Source organism: Balaenoptera ricei, chromosome 8 (assembly GCF_028023285.1).
Source record: "Balaenoptera ricei isolate mBalRic1 chromosome 8, mBalRic1.hap2, whole genome shotgun sequence".
Classification (NCBI taxonomy): Eukaryota; Metazoa; Chordata; class Mammalia; order Artiodactyla; family Balaenopteridae; genus Balaenoptera; species Balaenoptera ricei.
Window position 1 is genome coordinate 64,460,391 of NC_082646.1, and position 19,709 is coordinate 64,480,099.

Genomic DNA, 19,709 nt, shown 5'->3' on the forward strand with positions numbered 1-19,709 from the left:
AAAATGGGGGCTAACTTTCTGAGATTTCCTGGTTTCTGTTTCTCTCTCCCACTTTTATTCGGACCTTTTCTTTTTCTCTATTGCTTCCATTCTGCTCACTTTTTACTTTACCCCCAGCAGTTTCACCTTAGTGTTGAGCACTGTCCCAGAAGGGAGCCCTCGCCGGTTGGTTTTAGGAGCTCATTGGGCATAGACTGCTAAAGCTTCTACGGACCTTACCTACCTGCTACTGGAGCGGGCAAATCCCCTTCCATTTTTACCTGCTCTTCTCGAATTAGCCCTCTTCTTTCCACAAAAATGCCTGTTGGCTGTTGCGGAGTTTTCCTAGTCTCAGGTCAGTCTGGTATACCATTGCTCTCCTCTGCTTCCTTCCCCATAAATGGCGATGCCACTTGGGTCTTGAGGCTGTAGGTGGTTTGTTCCCACCCACTTATATTTTAGTGTTTGTAAGGATCCTTTGTCTTCATTTTGTTAAAAAATGTTATCCAGATGGGTTTTTCGTTTTACTGTCTAATTGCTCTGTCAATTTTATATACCAAATTCATGTGGGAATTTGGAATAGATTTCAAAATTATGCTGCCACTTCCACCATCTTCCTAGAACCCCTTCTGGCATTATTTTTAAAGGATCATTCTGGTTATACAGGGCAGACTGCAAAGTGATAGAGGCAAGGACCAAAGCAGGGAGACGAGTTAGAAGGGTATTTCAATAATGCCGTGAGATTTGATGGTGACTTGGGCTGGGGAAAGAGGGGAAGGCAGTGGTACAGGTGGTGAGAATCGGTTGGATTTTGGATATATTTTGAACATAGAGCCAATGGGATTTTCTGATGGCTGGCTGTGTTGTATGTGAGAGAAGAGTCAAAGATAGCTTTAAAGTTTTTGACTGGAGCACCCGGAAGAATGGAGTTCCCGTTTACTGACGTTGGAGGACTGCATGAGGAGCAATCGGGGGTGGTGGGGCGGATAGAGATCAGAGCTCATTTTGGGCTGTTAAAAGTTTGAGGTGCATATTAGGCATCTAATTAGAGATGTAGACTAGGCAGTTGTTTAAGTGGAATTGGGATTCAGGGAGAGATCTGAGCTACACATAAATTTCAGAGCAAATAGGTGGTATTTAAAACCATGAAACTGGGTGAGCTCTCCTAGAAAGTGAGTACTGATGGGGAAGAGAAGAGATCTGAGGATGGGCCCTTGCGGGCACTGTGGTGTTTAGGTGTTGGCAGTATGGATCTAATTTCTGAACGTTTCGATGCTTCTTCTCCCTTTTTGTGCAAAGTTTTAACACAAATACTAAAATTGGCAATTAAACAGTTTCTAAGAATTAAGGGGGAGGCCAAGTTCAAGGATATTCCTTAAGACGGATACTGAGGACGGGCTTGCTCAGCTTCCTTTCTCACCTCCTCCTCTGTTCTGCAGAGGCTAGAGTGCTATAAACTGTGTTTCTCAGACCCCCTTGCGGCTGGGAGTCATATGTGATTTAGATCTATATGTGACTTCAGCTCAGAATTGAGGTAAGTAGGGGAGAGAGGCAGGGCATATGCCATCCATTCTGCTGGTGGGGCTCGTAATCGCTTATGATCATGTGCTTATGTAGCTGGTGGTATGGCAATGACATCCCAATTTACCAGGCAGCACAGAGCCCTAGACACTTGGCCTAGAGTGTTTTTGTTTTTCAGTTCTTGCAGTTATTCACAACCCATGTAATAATCTATAATAATTTCCTCCCTGCTTTTACTAGCTAGACTGAATTCTGTTCTCTGCACCTGAACCCTAACTAATAAATTCCCTTGGTGGGTCTGGTACTGTGTTTATGATGTAGATGTATGTGTAAACTCACTCATGAACAGAGAATGTGTGTGTGTGTGTGTGTGTGTGTGTGTGTATAATGTGTATGTACACACTCAGGGTAGAGGGAGAGGTTGTGTGTGGTCCCTGGAGGACACTCAGGGACAATTATGGCATGTACCCCCCTAGAAGAACATGAAGAGGAGGACTCGGACACGGACTTCATGATGCCCAAGTTCCAGGGCCAACCCAGCAACGCTGTGGACATCTTCTGCGGCCCGAGGATAGGATTGGTGTGGCCCTGGAAGTCTCACACAGTTACTGAAGCCCTGGAGGTCTGTGGGCACCGGCTGCGGGGCCAGTACTTGCCCCCCAATTATAAGCAGCTGCAAGAGGACCTGGACAACAGCCCTCGAATCCAGCAGGCACTGGCTATACAACAGGCCCTGCTGGAGGTGAGGACAGAGGTTTAAAGAATGGGATGGTGGCCACCAATTCCGGTCATAGCCACCCACCTCTGCCCTAAACACCTTGTCTGCCCCTAGGGCATGCTGCGGGAGGTGCAGGAATTCTGCAGGGACCATCACTGGATGAAAGGCATTTATGAGTTCCTGCAAGCCTGGGGGCCTCAGAAGCTGGAGTCTGTGAGAGGTTGTCCTGTCAAGAACTACGCGATGCTGGTGAGCTGCCTAAATGGTTGGCAGGCCCGTGTCTCCAGCATCCCCATGGAGCTGGTCACAAAAGGCGGGCTGCTGCTGCTGAGCTGCCGTGACATACAGATAGAGATGGGTGAGTGCTGCTTATCTTCCCTCCTTTCCTTTGCCTTCTGTACCTTATCCACACAGCCCTTCTTGGGCCTTCAGTGTCCTCCAGGGACCTTTGGTGCAGGCCCCTCATTGGACCTGTACAGCCTCCCAAAGCCCCAGGTCCCAGGCCCTTCCCTTTGCAACTGAAGGTGTGATCGCTGCAGAGGACAGCCTCTCCGCCTATCTTGGCTCTACTCATTCACCATACTCCCTAGGAATTGTGTCCCTGTCACCTAGCACTTTCTATTCTTATGGCGCGGAAGTAGTTCGAATCAAATGTGACTGAGAAAAATCCTAGCCTGCTCCTTAGGCTAGGAGAACTCAGGCTAGGAATCAAGGGTGCCCTCTCCCCACATGTAGAAGTCAAAATTGACACTACAATTTGCATGTATAAAAAGTTACTCTCTTTAACTGATCTTGGCTTAGTCTGTAGCCCTAAATTCTGCTGATGGTGAAAAAAGAGACAGTTGGCCCTTCCAATCTGCATGTTCTGTGTCTGTGGATAAAATTCCAGAGAGTTCCAAAAAGCAAAACTTGAACCAATAACTGTTTATATAGCATTTACATTGTATTTACAACTATTTACATAGCATTTACATCATTTTAGGTATTATAAGTAAACTAGAGATGATTTAAAGTATACAGGAGGACATATATAGGTTATATGCAAATACTATGCCATTTATAAAATGTGTGGATTTTGGTATCCTCAGGGATCCTAGAACCAGTCCCCCAAAGGGACAACTGTATTCCAATTGAAAGTGCACTTTTTTTTAATTTAAAGCAGCACTTTTGGTCTAATTCAGTCTATTTTGGGTATTTGGTCAATTCAAAATTCATACTACAGTTCTGGATTGTTTTGATTTTCAAGTGTCCTCTACTCCTTTTCCTCCCCAAGGTGGCCCCGGCATTAGAGAGGGCTTCTGGGCTGTGTGCTCTTCTTTGCTGGCTTCTGTTGCCTTTCCTGAGGTCTCTGCCCTCCTTGTGACCTTGCTGCTCCTGGTGCAGCTGTGTCCTGAGCTGGTGTAGCTGGCGTGTGTTCTCCTGGCTAATAGGAGCCCAGAGTGTCTACCTTTGCTGACTCGGCTCTGCATTGGCTCCTGCTGACATTACATATCCTTAGGGTTTTAGTGAACCCTTCAACCAGTCTTTGTCTTAGGCTGGCCACCCCATAGCTTCTGCTTAAGGGTCCCTCGCCCCTCAACACAGGAACCCTATCTGGGCCCACTGGCTATCAACTCTCCACTATCTCCTGTATCTCCTGCCATTTGGGAGCTGTGGCGGGCTTGGGAACATTATATTTGGACCTCTTTCTGCCACAACACATCACACCATGATTTCTGCTCTGCTGTGCCTATCTCATGTCATATGAGCATGAGGGCACCCTGCAAGGGGGTATCTTCCCAAAGTGATACATGGAAAGTGGAGCTCAAGCCCACTCTGTTGTCTGTTCCCCGCTCAGCCCATCTCAGTTTCCCACCTCATGTGTCTACTTACCCGCACGAGGCCAAGGCCCAGTTGGTCTCCCTGGGTCTCTGAGAAATCTGGTTTAAGACCTAGTCTTGTTCCTCTTTTCTCTTCCTCCCTTTCCATGGGAAGGATGTCTCATGCTACTGGTTACTAGCTAAGTGCCTCCACGCAGGAGATGGCTGTGGAGAAACACACAGAGGGGTAGATTGGGAAGCTGGTGATTTGTTCTTCTGGGAAACAGAGGTTTTGTCACCTAACACCCATGAATGGCAGTAACCAATCGTGTCTGCTTCCTGCAGAGACTAGATACTCTCAGATCCATGGCCTCCAGGCCTGCTTTCTTTCTTTCTTTGGTTGCACCAGGTCTTAGTTGCAGCAGGCGGGCTCCTTAGTTGCAGCTCACCAGCTCCTTAGTTGCAGCTCGCCTTCTCCTTAGTTGCGGCAGGCAGGCTCTTTAGTTGTGGCATGTGAACTCTTAGTTGCACCATGCATGTGGGATCTAGTTCCTTGACCAGGTATCGAACCCGGGCCCCCTGCATTGGGAGTGCAGAGTCTTATCCACTGCACCGCCAGGGGAGTCCCCAGGCCTGCTTTCTTTATAAGGTGGGAGGCCTTGGAGCTGGGCCTGAAAGAGTTTGCTTGAAAGTGCTTGCCTGCCTAGCCCTCCCTGCCTTTGTTCTTCCACAGATGAAAGCGCATACCTGCTTAGGTATCTTCTAGACCACAGAACTCCCCGCTCTTTCCCCAACCATCGCTCCTAAATGCACAGGGAATTCAGACTGACAAGGCAGGAATAGGAGGACCTGTGATTGGCCGGCTTTCTTTCTGACACTGTTTTGGGCAGGCTTTGCTCCACTCTTGCTCAGGAAGTCAGTGTTCTTTCTAGTTTGTTGGCTTCTTGGTCCTTAGTCCAGGTTCAACTGGCCTCTTCAAGAGGAGCAGATGGAGAGATAAAAGCACAGGGTTCAGAATCCTGGCTCTGTTTTTTACTTGTTTGCATGACTTCAGATCACTGAGCTTCAGTTTCTTTATTTGTAACATAGGCATAACAATGTAGTCGCTCACAGGGTAATGGGAAGGAGGATTAAATGAGATATTATTTGCAATGTTCCTAGCATTGAGTATGGCATGCAGTAGATGCTTAATTTTTTTCATTTCACCTTATTCCCTTCTGTCCCCTCTCATCCTTCTTGCTGATCTAATTCTATCTTCTTATCCTGCAACTTTATTCCTCTTCTACTTGGGCTCCCTTGAATACTTGAATTACCTACTGTTATGAGTTGGCCTCACCAGAAACTTGAGTTCATACTTTACTCTTCCCTCTCCCTAACTCCACCACGTCCAGCCTGTCACCAAATCCTTTCCATTCTTCTGCCTCCTAAATATCTCTCAAATGTGTTTTCCCATCCGTCTCCAACTTCCAGGAGCCCTGGTATTTTATCAGTCCGTTGCTCCTTTATACCACACAGTGTCACTGTTGAGCTCCTCTCTGTCTTCACTGGCCCCGTGCTGCTGGTCAGAAAGCAGCACCATTGCAATGGCCTAGCTACTGTCATAGGTCAATGGGATAGTTTGAAAAAGGATAAGTGCACATCTTTGTGTTCTGTTCAACCTTGGGTACCCCTCAGAAGTTCCCTTGTCTTGGTTTTCTCAGTCTCAGCTCTGGGTGCCAAGTCCTATTCGTTACCTCCTCCAAAGCTCCAACAGGTCCATTCCCTGTATGTCTCAATTACCTGTGCCTGGAACTCACTGTCCTACTTTCCAGTTGCAGAGGTGCTCATGGAGGATGAGTTAATTTACTTCTCACCCTTCAAAGCATAAAATATAACACAGTGGAGCCAGGCTGCCAGAGTTTGAATCCTTGCTCTAAGCATTGTGTGATGTTGATATTTAACCTCTCTGAGTCTCACTTTGCTTATCTTTAAAACAGGGGCAATAATACTATCTACCTCAAAGGGTTTTGTGAGGATTAAATGGGTTAATACAGGTAAAGTAGTTGACACTGTGTCTGGCATGTAGTAAGCACTCTATACTATATTTTTGTGGCATACTCCAGACCCTATTTCTATATTGTATTTTGCTGCTCTGTGCATATTTTAACATCTCTGAACTTAAGAGGTGTATTATAATTGATGGCATCATCTTTTCTTTTTTCGTGGTGTATGTAAAATAATGGTGCTTCTTACAATCAGTGTTATCTTAGATTTGACGAGGTATCCTGTTGGTATTACTCCTGTCCTCAGCGACAGTGGAGGTGTTCATAGTGCCAAAGCCAGCTTCCAAGATTATCTTCTAGCCCCAAATCCACCTGACAGCCTCTTTCCTTTAATCCTTAAAAACAAAAGGCAGATTACACGCTCTTCTTGGTACCTCTTCTACTAGAGCAGAGGCAGTAAGACTTCTCAGATAGAAAATGTTTATCTGTGGTGGGCATTCTGCTCTTCATGGACACGGCATCCCTGTGGCTTTGCACACAGTTTCATCCACTTGGCGTCCCCTTCCCTGAGGAGGCCTTCCCCAGCGTCCTCAGGCCTCCTGCCCCTTCACTGAGCCAGGTTGAGGGCTCTTTGAAGAGCATTTATCACACTGGTATGTGATTATCCACTTATATGTCTGTCTCTGCTGCCATACTGTGAGCTTCTGAGGGTGGGAACACCTTCTGTCTCACTCATCACTCTTGTCTACCGGTGCCCAGCACAGGCCCAAGTGCACTGCAGCTGACTGGACACCAAGCAGGGGTCCAGTAAGTGTTCAGTGACTGAGGGAACGAATTCATGCTCTGGCTGCCCCTTCAACCTGCTCCCACTCTGGCCCCGCCACGCTCCCCTGGCACTTCACCCCCTCATGCCTAACTCTCTCCTGTCTTCAGAATCCAAGCTGGTGAGCATCAGGAAGGACCTTCTTGAACAGGTCCAGAACGAATGCCAGAGCCGCGGTCAGCAGCTAATAACAGAGCTCACAGATTTCACGAAGGCCTTCCAAACCATCAAGTCAGACATCCACGCCCTCACGTGGTGCTCCCAGAAGGTGGGCTCTCCCCATTCTCCTTTCCCAGCTTATCCAGGGCCGTCCCGCTCGCATGCCCAGCACACTCCCTTCAAGTCTCAGCTGAGCTCTCGACGGGGCTTGATGCTCTTAAACTGTGCTCACATGTGTGGTCTGCCCTTGCCAGTTCTCATCCTGCTCACGTGGCCCTCAATATCATCATGAGAGGGGGAGGCCCTGGTGTCTTGAGAGAGATAAAGCCTGGCTTTCAGAGACCGAGTTCTGCTCTCTGTACAGTCAAGTAGGGATCCATACCCTGCCATCAGGGCAACGATCTGATGGGGGAGGAACTGTGCTGTCTTCAGGGAGACCTAGGTCAGATGGGGGATCTGATCCCAGATTGCCCTGATCCCAGTTGGTTAAAAGGTGGCTGCTGGGGCCTGGAGCCTCTAGCAGGTGGGAGTGCCCCTCAGGATGGGCCTAGAGAAGTGCAAAGGGCTGTGGGAGTGCTGGTCTCATACTGTAGTCCCTGCAGCTGAACGAGGCCAACGAGCGGTACCCAGAGCTGGAGGAGCGAATGGAATATACGCGGTCACACTATGAGCTCGTCCGCAACGACTTTGGCGTCTTCAGTGCTGAGAATGAGGCACTGGACATCTCGGTGAGAAGGCACCTCTCCCGTCTCTCCCAGTGCCCCTCCCCCATAACCACCTCTGCTTGACTGCCCTCTGCCCGCCCCGCAGCTTCTGGACACGTGGGAGTCATTCCAGTTTGAGAAAAGCCAGGCCTCAGGGCTCCTGCTCAGTGAGCGACATGCCATTGTGCCTAAGCTGCAGCAGCTGATGGCGGCGGCGCTGGCGGAGCTGGAGGGCCTGATTGGGAAGGCCCTGTCCGGTCCCTTCATGGACCCTGCGCAGGAGCAGAGGAGCACTGAACGGCAGCTCATCTCCCTGGAGCGTCAGTTCCAGAACACAGCCAGCAGCCTCAGGGAACTGCACCATGCCTACACCACCTTCACTGGTACCGAGGGCCCCGCCCCCTCCATCGCCACCCTGGGATGCCCCCTCCCACTGAGATCAGGGTTGGGACTCAGGGACCTGCATCTTGGGTGACCCTAAGCAAGTCTTGGGAATCATATACCTTCATTTTAGTCTCTTTTATATGTGAAGACTGCAGGACAAAATCTAAATACATTGGGTATGTCAAGTGTTGTCCTTAGGGTGGGGATACGGGGGCACACAGTCTGGTAGAGAAGGCAAATAGATGAGCGTTCCATCAGAATGTGATGGGGTCAGAGGGCTAAAAGCCTGTGCAGGAGAAATGTAAAGGTGTCCTCATCGTAGTCCTTAGCCTTTGTGTAGCCCTGTTCAACCCAGTCCTACACCAGGCAGCAGGTCCCAGATAAAAAGGGGTCTTGATGCTCCACGGCCACTGCTTCCAGCCAATGTGGTGGAGAGAGCTGGCTACTAAAGGCCTCACCGGCCCCTAGGAGGAGACCGGGACAGAACTATTGGCCTTAGCCCTTCTGTGCAGTGGTGTAGCTAGGCTGGCTCCCCTCTGCACGTAAAAAACTTTGTAGGCTCCAGTTTCTTTTCTCAGGTGCAGTCAGTTCTGTTGGTCACTTGTATCCCTTGGAAGGGCACACTGCTTCTGACTTGCCTCTTGGCCAACCGCCAACCGTTACCATCTCTGCCTGTGGGATCCTCAATCCCAGGGAGGGCCATTTGACCAAATGTGAGGTGGAAGACACTGTGGGACCATCCTCAAACAAGGGGCTTTTTCTTTGGTCAAGTATTGGGAGACCCTCATCCTATACTGTAACTGATGTAGACCAGACCTTGACCTTTCCTGCTAGTGGTTGGGACATTTGTGGAAAAGCAGAGTAGGGGACTCAGGCCTTGTGGGGTTAGGCCCAGGAAACCCCACAGCATTGCTTTTACTTCCTTCTTCCGTCCCTGTCTCCTCACCAAACTCCCAGTTTTTAAAAATAATCTAGGATCTTAGATCGAGACCATTAATACTACTCTTTATTTTCCACTACGTATCTTTTATTTTACTTACTACCTTTGACATTTGCTTTGTTCTATAACTGTGTTAACAACTATTTTGATATCTAAGGTTTAATGGTTTTGTTTACCCACTGCCAATTTTTAAAGTACCACATCTTTTCATTATTTTCACTCCTTCCTTGGATGGCTGCAATAATTCTTTGAGTATTTCTTTTTTCTACGAAGGGAGTTGGAGGTGTTACAATTTCTAAACTTCTTATGGCTAAGAATGACTGTATAATGTCCTTATATCACAGCTTGGCTAAATATCGAATTCTGAAGTCGCAAAATTTTTTTGTCCAGACTTAGATATTACATCACTGTCTTCTGACATTTATCATTTTGGACAAATCTGATATCAATCTGATTTTCTTCCTTTGTAGGTAATCTTTTTTTCGATTATTTGATAATGGCTCTTACAATTGCTCTGCTCCCCTTTCAGAATTTTTATTTGTATGTTGGATTTTCTGGATCTCTCCTCCATTTCTTGCATCTGCTTCATCATTATTTCTTTTATTCTTTCTTTTTTTTTTTTGAGTTCTGGGGAAATGTGAATTTATCTTATAAGCTTCCATTTTCTGTGGTGTCTACTCTGTAATTTCTTTCTTTTTTTAAAAAAATAAATTTATTTATTTATTTTTGGCTGCGTTGGGTCTTCGTTGCTGCACGTGGGCTTTCTCTAGCTGTGGCGAGTGGGGGTTACTCTTCGTTGCGGTGCGCGGGCTTCTCATTGCGGTGGCTTCTCTTGTTGCGGAGCAAGGGCTCTAGGTGCACGGGCTTCAGTAGTTGTGGCACACGGGCTCAGTAGTTGTGGATCGTGGGCTTTAGAGTGCAGCCTCAGTAGTTGTGGCGCATGGGCTTAGTTGCTCCGTGGCACGTTAGATCTTCCCAGACCAGGGCTCGAACCCGTGTCCCCTGCATTGGCAGGCGGATTCTTAACCACTGTGCCACCAGGGCAGTCCCTGCAATTTCCATTGCGTTTTAAAACACACATACACATGTTGTATTTGTTTGATTAAGTGCACATGTATATGTATATAAGTGTATGTATATGTGTATATATACATGAACATATTTCCTAGCTCTGTCTACTGAAGAGTCCAAGAAGGAAATACACTCCAATAGCAAGGAGCCACATTGTGCCCAGATCGTAGTTTCTAATACCATTCCCCACTAAAAGGAATCAGGGCTCCTCAGAGAATGAATGATTCCAGGGCCATGGCAGGGTAGGTACAAGATGAGAGTGGAATATCTTTTTAAGCCAGAAAGTAAGGAAGTGTTAAGTTCTTTTTAAAAGTGATGGGACATGGCACAAGGACACAGAAGGGATGCCAACTGGACAAATCTGGGACAATTTGACCACCAGTGGAAGTACAAAGCAAACTACTGAAAAAAACAGGAATGTATTATCCATACTAATACTAAGTAGATAAATCAGTGAGGGAGAAATGAGGACTTGTGCTTACAGTAGAATGCCGGAGCCAGCTGGGCAGTGTGAAGGGAGGGCTGGAGAGGGCCCTCATTTTGCCAACCATCATGGTAAATATTGGATTGGGAGAGGATCATCAATGAATGCCAAATTCGGGGGCAAATTTGATGAGGAACAGAATATTTGCACTGTCTTAGAGAGTCTCCCTCAGAGACTACTTATTAGTTGCAAAGGTAATAATTCAGTGGAGAAACTGGGCAACATTTTGAAGGTGATCAAAATTAATATCGCCAATGAGGGACAGATGAGACACAAATGGACATCACGTACCTCCAGACGTGATACCCAGAGGACACAACATTACCGATTCAACAGTCCAGCATTACCGATTCAACAGTCCAGCTGAGAGTGATTTTACAACCTTAGCCATGAAAAGAAGCATAGAAACACAGCACAAGAAACTTTCTGTTAACAAAAAAGGGAGAAAGGGGACTGTCTACTTCAAAAATGTCTATGTTACAAAAGACTGTGGGGAATGTTCCAGATTAAAAGAAGTTGAGGAGACATGACAAGTAAATATGGTACTTGACCCTAGACTGGATGCTGTACTTGAGGGGAAAAAAAATGCTATAGAGGACATTACTAGGCCAACTGACGAAATGGAAATATAGACAGTAGATCAGGTAAAAGTATTATATCAATGTAATATATGAAGTTGATAATTGTACCAACGTTGTAGAAGAGAATATCCCTTTTCTTAGTAAATACACACTTGAGTATTCAGGGGTAAAGGGACATGATATATGTAACTTAGTTTAAATAGTTCAGAGAAGAATTATGCATTTGTGTGTGTATACACACCTGCCCAGACACCCACAGAGCATGTAAACACAAATGGTAAAGAGAATGGGTAAAATGTTAACAAAAGGTGATCTTGATAAAGGGTGTACAGGAATTCTTTTTACTATTTTTTTTTTTTGCAACTTTAAAAAGTTTGATAGCATTTCCAAATAAAAAGTTTTAAAATGCGATGGAATTTATGGAATAGACAATCCTCAAGTTTGTCTTTATTTTCTCGTGTGTCTGGAGATACTATGTCTGCTCCTTCTTACAAAGAGAGTTCTTTACTTGTTCAATATTTAATGTTAAGACAACTGCTATCAAAGATTATATGGGGGGAGTTCCCTGGCGGTCTTGTGGTTAGATTTCCAAACTCTCCCACTGCTCTGGCCCGGGTTCAGTCCCTGGTCTGGGAATTGAGATCCTCAAGCCTCATGGCGCAGCCAAAAAAAAAGATTATATGGGTTTCTAGCTGGATCTTTTGAGTTCAGACAAAGGAAGATTTAAAGAGTTTAATTTACTTTGTGTGTGTGGTTTTTCGGGTTTGGTTTTGTTTTGCGTTTTGGTTAGATCAGAGCTCTGATAGCCTAGTGATTCTCAGACCTCCATGATGGATGATGCATCATGTAAGATGCATGGTTCTCAGCATTTGGGTGTAGCTTTTTCACTTTTTCTCTCACTCAAGAAGGTACAGTGGAATTCAAGTGAATGAGAGTGACAGTTTTATTGCAATATTCTTGAATCTGGTCTGATGTCTTTTAAGTAAATTGCAAACCTCAGTACTATAATTATTATTAATAACAAATTATTTTTGACACATATCTCAAAAATGAATATAAATTTTGGTTAAGAACTAATGCAGAAGCTTGTGAGATGAAGGGAGGGAATAATGGTCAGAGACAGACACAATAGGGAACATCACCATTTACCCCTTATGGTCCTCCCTGTGGGCCAGATCTTTTTTCATATGCATCTCACTGAACTCATTCATTTGTCCAACACGTATTTGTTGAGTGCCTACTGTGCACCATGCTTGAAGTATATCAATGAACAAATGACAGAACCCCTGCCCTCATGAACTGAACGTTCTAGCTGGGAGAGAAAGACAACAAATAATAAACATAAAATATAACCAAATGATGGAATATGTTAGAAAGTGATAAATGGTATAGAAAAAAAGTAGAGCAGGCTAGGAGGGGTTGGGAATGCCCGGGAGGGTGGCTAGCAGTTCTTAACGAGGTGGGCTGCATAGGCCTCATTCGGAAGGTGATATTTGAGCAAGGACTTGAATGTGGTGAGGGAGTGAGCCGTGTGGTTTTCTAGGGGAAGTGTGTTCCAGAAAGAATGAACTGCCAGTCAAAGGCCCTCAGCAGGAGGGAGCACGCCTGGTGTATCTGAGCAACAGTAAAGAGTGTGGTGTGGCCGGAGTGGCATAAGTGAGACAGAAACTAATAGAAGAGGAATCCTTCCCTTTCATCACTATCACATTTTCCTAGATATTCTTTCCTTGGACTAACTCTCCCTTGGATTATTGTACTGAACAATTTTGGGCAACCCCACCTGCCCTGTCCCTGGCACTTTCAGGACCCTCCCTTCTGTCATTATGGGCTCTTGACTGACCATCCCCCATCATGCCCCCACCCCCAGCCCTGCACATAGCCTGGGCCTCAGCAAGCCCTATCCCACAGGGGACGAGAGTCCTGTGCCCTTGCCAGTCTGTGGGACCTGTCCTATTGTGCAGCAGCAGCGCATCTGGCACCTGTACCGAGTCATCTCTGAAAAGATCAGCGAATGGAAGTGCATGGCTTTTGCCAAGGTGCTGACACCCTCCTTGGACCTCCTGCCTGGGAGTGGAGAGTCTGCAGGGGTCGGGGTGGGGAAGGGTCTCCAGCTGCCAGTGTGCCTTTCTCCCTACAGTTCAATCTGGCTGTGGCCCAGGAGAAGACAGACGGCTGGCTGACAGAGGCGGCCCAGATGAGTGCAACCCTGGGGCTGCACAGCCCAGTTCTGCAGCGCTGCATGCACGTGCTGGAGGAGTTCCGCAGCCTCCTGCCGTTGCTCACCAGGCTGGGCAGCCTCCAGCTGCAGAACGTCAACTGCCAAGCCCTCCTGCGAGGTGGGTTTGGGTAGAGTCAGAAGGGAGGGGAAGGGAAGGACGTAGGGTTTGAACAATGGGACAACTAAGTTCCCTATTGCTCTTTTTGGAAACACCTTTCCTCCTCAGGTTGCCCTGGTCTTCCCTCACGGACCACAGCCTCCTTTCCCCCACAGGGACAAACATTCTTAACCTCTCGCACTACCATGTGGGTCCTCTCTGCTGACTTGGGCTGGGCTGGGCTGGAGTCTTACCTCTGGACTCTGAATTGTGCTCTGGACCTTAGGTTCTGGGCCCTTGCCTCTGTGTCGTGCTCTGAGACATGCTGTCTGGGAGCTGGGCTGGGCTGGGCTGGTCTCTGCCAAAGACCGAGAGTTGCTCTGACTTGTTGTCCCTCCCCCTCCAGACTTAGGGTTAGGCGATCTCCACAACATAGAGCTCCTAACAGTGGGCCAGCTGCTCTCTTGTCCCCTGCTGGAGTTTACAGATCGAATCAAAGAGGTGGGCTCCCCCCCGCTCTCCGCCCACAAAGGAAAGGTGGTCCAAGCCCAGGGCCTGTTTGCTAAGCTCTAATAGAGCCAGTTAAGGCTTAGCAGCCCCTTGAGACAAGGAGGACAGTGGGTATTGGCTTGTAGTAGGGTGGGGTTGAGATTGCTAGCCTGCCTGGAGGGTATGGGGATCTGATGGGTGGTTCCAGATGCTCTGTGACGGAAAGTATGTCCCTTCCCTCCCAGGGGAAGGAAGCGGGTGGCAGCCCTGAAGTTGTGGGCACACAGGATGGCAGATGTCCCCCAACACTTACCCTGGCCCAAAAGAGCATGAGCTGACTGAGGCACTGTCTGCTCAGCTGGAGCTTTGCAAAAAAGTGGGTTTCAGGGCAGCAGCCCTCGGTCACAGTGTGATGCTGGTGGCCTGTCTTTGAAGCCTGATGGTCCCACTCTCCATCTCTGAGACCTCCACTCTCCTGGGCCCTGGCCCTCGAGTCCCAGCTCCAAGGCTATCCCCTGAGCCATTAGCCAGTCCTGGTTCCTGAGACCCAACTGTTCCAGATCTGGCGGTGTGAAAACATACGGACTCATGCCCAAGAGGCCCTACTGCAGCTGCAGCGGGCCTGGGAAGCACAACAGCTGCGACTGCTCAACTTCATCCTGCACGTGCCGTACGAGCCCCCAGCTTCAGAGCGCTCCAAGAGACAAGCGCCCCGCAGCCCCCAGTGGCAGGTAGTGGGCAAGGATAGTGGCACCTTCATCCTTTCAGGTGAGACCCAGCCCTCGCGGCCCAGTGAAAGCCCCTGCTGCTGGGGAGCGTATTCATCCCCCAAGCCCTGCCGGATCTGGCTTCTCTAGCCAGGGCCCCCTCCCCCCTGGACAGCCTGAGCCATCAGTCTGTTCTGAGACAATATCTTCCACGTAGCTCTCGTACAGTCTTAATCTTCTTGGGAGCCCCCCACCCACTCCCTCCCACCCAATGCCTGGCCTCTTCAGCAAAGGTCCTCCCCTTTCTGCGTGTGCTAAGAAATTCCTCATGGTCACGTCTCTCCAGCTTTCAATGCTCTGTCCTCCAGACTGCACCCACTCATTAATTCCTTTGTCATTCCCTCATCGAACTCACCTGCCTCTTCTGAGCCAAATGCAGGAGACTCTGAGATTTACAGACCGAAGTCCCGTCCCTTGCAGACTCCCAGGCCAGTGAGAGAGGGACAAGAGAATAGAGACAGGTGCATGACAGAGCACCTAACTGAGGGCAGTAGCATCTCAGAAAGAGGACCAACATCAAGGGACCGGCAGAGTTAGAGAAATCTTCCCTTCCCTTAGGCAAAGGCCTCATTCTGACTTCTGAAGGAGTAGGAGTTTGCCAAATTTGCAAGGGGAGAAGGGCATGCCACTCAGAGGGAGCAGCGTATGTACGGGCACTCAAGATGGTATAATTAGGGCAGTAAAGGAGAAATTCTCTTATCCAGCCTAATTGAAACCCAACTGGCGAATTCCAAAAGTTAAACAGGGAAATCATAAAATATGCATACATGGCTTAAGATTTTCATTTTAGCTTAAATCATATAATGTACATTTATTTACTAACCTTTTAACCTAAAGACAAGAGATTTTCTTTGATTTGCAGTCAAGTGATAGAAGCTCCTCACTGCCTTTCTTGCATTAATACATCATCTGCTATTTCCACTTTCAGTTTCTGTAAAGTTGAGAAGTGACATGAGGACACTTGTAAAGCTATCTGAATCCAGAACTTTTCTAGATTTTTATTATAATTTCACAATCTTAAAATATCGACTTGCCTATATCTAATTTAATGTCATGTTTTTATTAGTTTACTGAAGCCCTTCCATAGTTCCATAGATCCAGCAACTGTTTTACCACCCATATTTCAGCGGTTAACATGATATAAGATTAAATTCTGTAATTAAAATTATAACTCACACAAACAGAACTCACATAAACAAGTTTGCAAACACACTCTGGCTCTTGGTGAGCAACTAGGTTCAACTAGTAGAAGAAAAAAAGTTTGTGTCTTCTAGAGAGTAGTTTGAGATCTGTGAGTTTCAGTGTATTTTGGGTATCAGTCACCCCTGCCCTTGCCCCATCTGACTGCCAGCTCAGCTCAGCTCGAGCCCACTCTTCCTTAGATTACAGCAACCTGCAGGATTCTATCCAGGAAAGTCTTCAGGTGTTGTTCAAGATCCTGGCCATCCAGAAGTCAGGAGACTTAAACAAAATGGCTTTGGAGTGGGTGACTATCATGCATGGCCTGAGTGAGTGCAGGCCTCTAGCTGGGCTGGTGGGTGGGTCCTGAGGTGAGATGGCCCAGAAGGATGGGGAGAGAGGTCGGGGGTGGGTGAGGACAGAGTGAGGACCTCCTTCAGGGCCACTTCTTGGGCTGAAGTGACCAGGTCTTTATTCACGCTGCAGGTTTTCTCTCCTTCGAGCAAGGTCCCTGGGTCCTGCTAAGCAGAGTTTTTGGGGGGTGGGGCATCCCAAGAGGGCAGGAGCAGGCTGGACCCCCTCGCAGAAGCTAGAACCCTAGTCTCCCTCCAGTGTTCCCCTGGCTGCTTCTCACAGGTGCCCTGCTGCAGGTGTGGGTGACTTTCCAGCAGAAGTGGATCTTTTTGAATAAAGTTCTGCATGAGATGAAGATCCAGTTTCCTAGTTCTGACCTGGTAGGGAAGGGGGGTGTGGCAGGGTGGGCAAGTGCTACTGGACAGTGGGGCTCGGGGCGGGAGGGGGATGCCGCCCTCACTCTTACCTTCTCTCTCACCACAGCGCTCCCGTTTCGCGGCCATGGATGAGCAGTATCGGACCCTGATGAGGATCTCTGTAGCTGACCCCCTGGTTCTGTCACTTATAGTGCCCAGTGCCAAGCGGAGCCCTTCCTTCCAAGGCCAGCAGCTGCAACAACTGCTGCAAGCGGGCTCCGTGGAGCTGGAGGGCATCATCGTGGCTCTGGAGAGCGTGCTCTATGCCACGTGTGCTCACTTCCCCCGCCTCTTCTTCCTCAGTGACAGTGAGCTGGTGGCCCTGCTAGCTGCCCCGCTGGAGCCCTGTGAGGCCCAGCTATGGGCACGACGCTGTTTTCCTCACGTGCATGCCGTGAGCTTCAAGTCCAGCCGAACTGATAGAAACACGGATGACCGGGAGTCAAGCCCAAGCCCACAGACTCAGGTGGAGGCACTTGCAGTGCTCGGGGCAGGTGGGGAGGAGGTGAAGCTGCCGGCATCCCTTCCTCTGCATCCAGATCTCCCCAGGTGGCTGGCCTCCCTGGAGGAGTGTCTGCGTCTGGCCCTGGTGCACATGCTGCAGGACTGTGTAGCTTCCCGTCTTGCTCTGGGCCCATCCCTAGACAAGGCCTTCAGGCAGCCGCCCCAGCAAAGCCAGTCGCCCCCGCAGATGTATGTCCAGCACTGGCTGGACCTGGTCCAGGCCTTCCCGTGGCAGTGTGTGCTGGTGGCAGAGGAGGTGGTATGGCGGGCCAACATGGAGGAGGCTCTGCTTGAAGGGAAGGCCCTGGCCGCGGTCCCCATGCACGTGCGCAAGCTTGAGGTACTGGTGAATTTTTTGCGGGCCCAGAGGGCCTCTCAGGGTGAGCAGCCCCTGCCCTCTGTCCGCCAGACCAGCCTGCTCAGCGCCCTGTTGGTCATGACAGTGACTCACCGGGATATAGCGCAGCTGCTGCAGGAGCACCAGGTCAGTGATCTGACGGACTTCCACTGGGCCCGCCAACTCAAGTACCACCTGGCTTCGCCTCACCCCACTCCCCAAAGCCCCCTGCAGAGTCCCAAGTCTCCTGCACCTACTGAGACTTCTCTGTCACCAGCTGCATGCTGGGTAGATGTGCTGGGTCGGTCTTTCCGGTACAATTACGAGTACCTGGGTCCCAGACTGGGGTCTCTCCCCAGCCTGCTTCCTGAGCGGCCGGCCCTAGTGCTGTTATTGGCCCTGGAAGAGGTGGCCTGTGGGACCCTACTGGGCCCTGATGGTGTGGGCAAGGCAGCTATGGTGAAGACGCTAGCGCAGGCCCTGGGGCGCCAGCTGGTGGTGGTGCCCTGCTTGCCTCAGATGGAGGCCCAAAGCCTGAGCAATTACCTGAACGGGGCCCTGCAGGGTGGCGGCTGGCTGCTGTTAGAAGCAGCTCAGCACTTGCCCCTTGGCTTACTCTCCGCCCTGGGCCAGCGCTTGGCCGAACTGCGCCACCTCTATGCCCCACTGTACCAGGAAGCTTCCCGAAGTACCAGCACCATCGACCCCACCCACCCCCAGCTCCTTGGCAGTGGCTTCTTTGAGAAACGTCACGTGGACGTGCGCCTTGGCTATGGCTGTCTCCTGACGCTGCGTGCCCTGAGCCCTGCCGTGCCTGCCAACCTGCGCCAACTACTGAGGCCTGTGGCATTGACACTGCCTGACCTGCGGCAAGTGGCAGAGCTGACCCTGCTGGGTGCGGGGATACGGGACGCCTCCCGCATGGCTACCCGCCTATCCAAATTCTTCTCCCTTGAGTGTGAGCTGGTGTCTGGGCCCCTGCCCTGCCGCTTGCCCCTGCTGAAGAAGGTGCTGGAAGACATGATACAGGCTCTAAACGTGACCAAGGAGGATCCCGAGTCCGAGCAGCCCCGCAGCCTAGCCGCCATCGAGGAGGCCGCCCTACTGCGTGCCCTGCTGCGCTCCCCACTGTTCAGCATACTGGATGGGGTCCACCTGCACAACCTCCAAAAGCTGCTCTGTGGGCTCTTCCCTACCACCAACGAGGTGCTGGCAGAGCCTGTAACCCCCAGGCTGAGGAAGTCACTGCTGGTGGAGGAGTTGCAGCAAGGAGGCCTGCAACCCAGCCCTGATATTTTGGGGTCACTGGAGCAGCTGAGTCAGGCCCTGGGCCAGGCCTCAGGTGTTTTGCTCCTGGGCCCTGCAGGCAGTGGCAAGACCACATGTTGGCGCAGCTTATTTAAGATCCAGAATCGGTTGGCAGCCATGGAGGACCCCTCAACCCAGAGCTGCCAGCCTGTGGAAATTACTCACCTGTATCCCAGTGTCCTCAGTCCCCAGGAGTTCCTGGGATGGCTGGAGGGCCCCTGCTGGCACCATGGTGTCTTCCCCAGGCTGCTTCGTGAAGCCAGTCGGTGTAAGACTGTGGGCCCAAGGGGGAAGGTGCAGGAATCAGTGGGGATTCATCACTGGATAATATGTGATGGGGCTCCCAGTGCTGCTTGGCTGGACTCCATCACTTGCCTCCTGGGTGACCCCCCCCAGCTTAGCCTCCCCAATGGTCAGCAAATAGCACGACCCCCAGGTACTTTTCTTTTGATGGAGGTGGGAGATGCAACAGACATGTCTCCCACAGTGGTGGGCCGTTGTGCCCTAGTCTGGTGCGGTGGGGAGCAGACTTGGCAGCGTATGCTGAGCGTCCTGATGGCAGCCCTGCCCCGGGAGTACCGCCTGCAGCTCCAGACTGTCACTGCACTCAACCACCTGGCAGAAGTGCTGGTGCCTGCCACATTCCGATTCCTCACCTGCCAGGGTGCCAGCTCTCTGCTGCAGGTACATGGGCAGCGGGCCGTTTGCCCAGGTGTGGCTGAAGTCACCAGCTTGGCCCGCATCTTGCGTTGTCTGCTTGACCCACACCTGCGCATAGATGAGAAGGAGAAGGCACATATCCCAGGTGAAGGGAAGGGCTGATTTGAGAGCTATGTGGCCTTGAGGATAGCTGGGATATAGCTCGAGCCTGTGGCCCAGGTTCTTAGGTGGACTT

The 19,709-nt window shown here is 49.8% G+C and overlaps 1 protein-coding gene across 27 annotated transcripts in view; it reads left to right on the forward strand.

Annotated features, from left to right (window-relative positions):
- Positions 1–19,709, forward strand: part of DNHD1 (dynein heavy chain domain 1) — an 87,742-nt gene that overhangs the window by 36,708 nt on the left and 31,325 nt on the right. For 23 of the 27 annotated variants that reach the window (XM_059930984.1, XM_059930982.1, XM_059930966.1 and 20 more), the window contains 12 exons: positions 1,977–2,242; positions 2,333–2,576; positions 6,933–7,090; positions 7,575–7,709; positions 7,792–8,068; positions 13,054–13,181; positions 13,283–13,481; positions 13,867–13,961; positions 14,510–14,717; positions 16,099–16,224; positions 16,532–16,629; positions 16,733–19,619. In XM_059930984.1, the coding sequence (XP_059786967.1) occupies positions 1,977–2,242; positions 2,333–2,576; positions 6,933–7,090; positions 7,575–7,709; positions 7,792–8,068; positions 13,054–13,181; positions 13,283–13,481; positions 13,867–13,961; positions 14,510–14,717; positions 16,099–16,224; positions 16,532–16,629; positions 16,733–19,619 (4,821 nt within the window). The remainder of the gene's footprint in view (positions 1–1,976; positions 2,243–2,332; positions 2,577–6,932; positions 7,091–7,574; positions 7,710–7,791; positions 8,069–13,053; positions 13,182–13,282; positions 13,482–13,866; positions 13,962–14,509; positions 14,718–16,098; positions 16,225–16,531; positions 16,630–16,732; positions 19,620–19,709) is intronic. The other 4 variants (XM_059930974.1, XM_059930970.1, XM_059930971.1 and 1 more) reach the window with 4 other exon arrangements.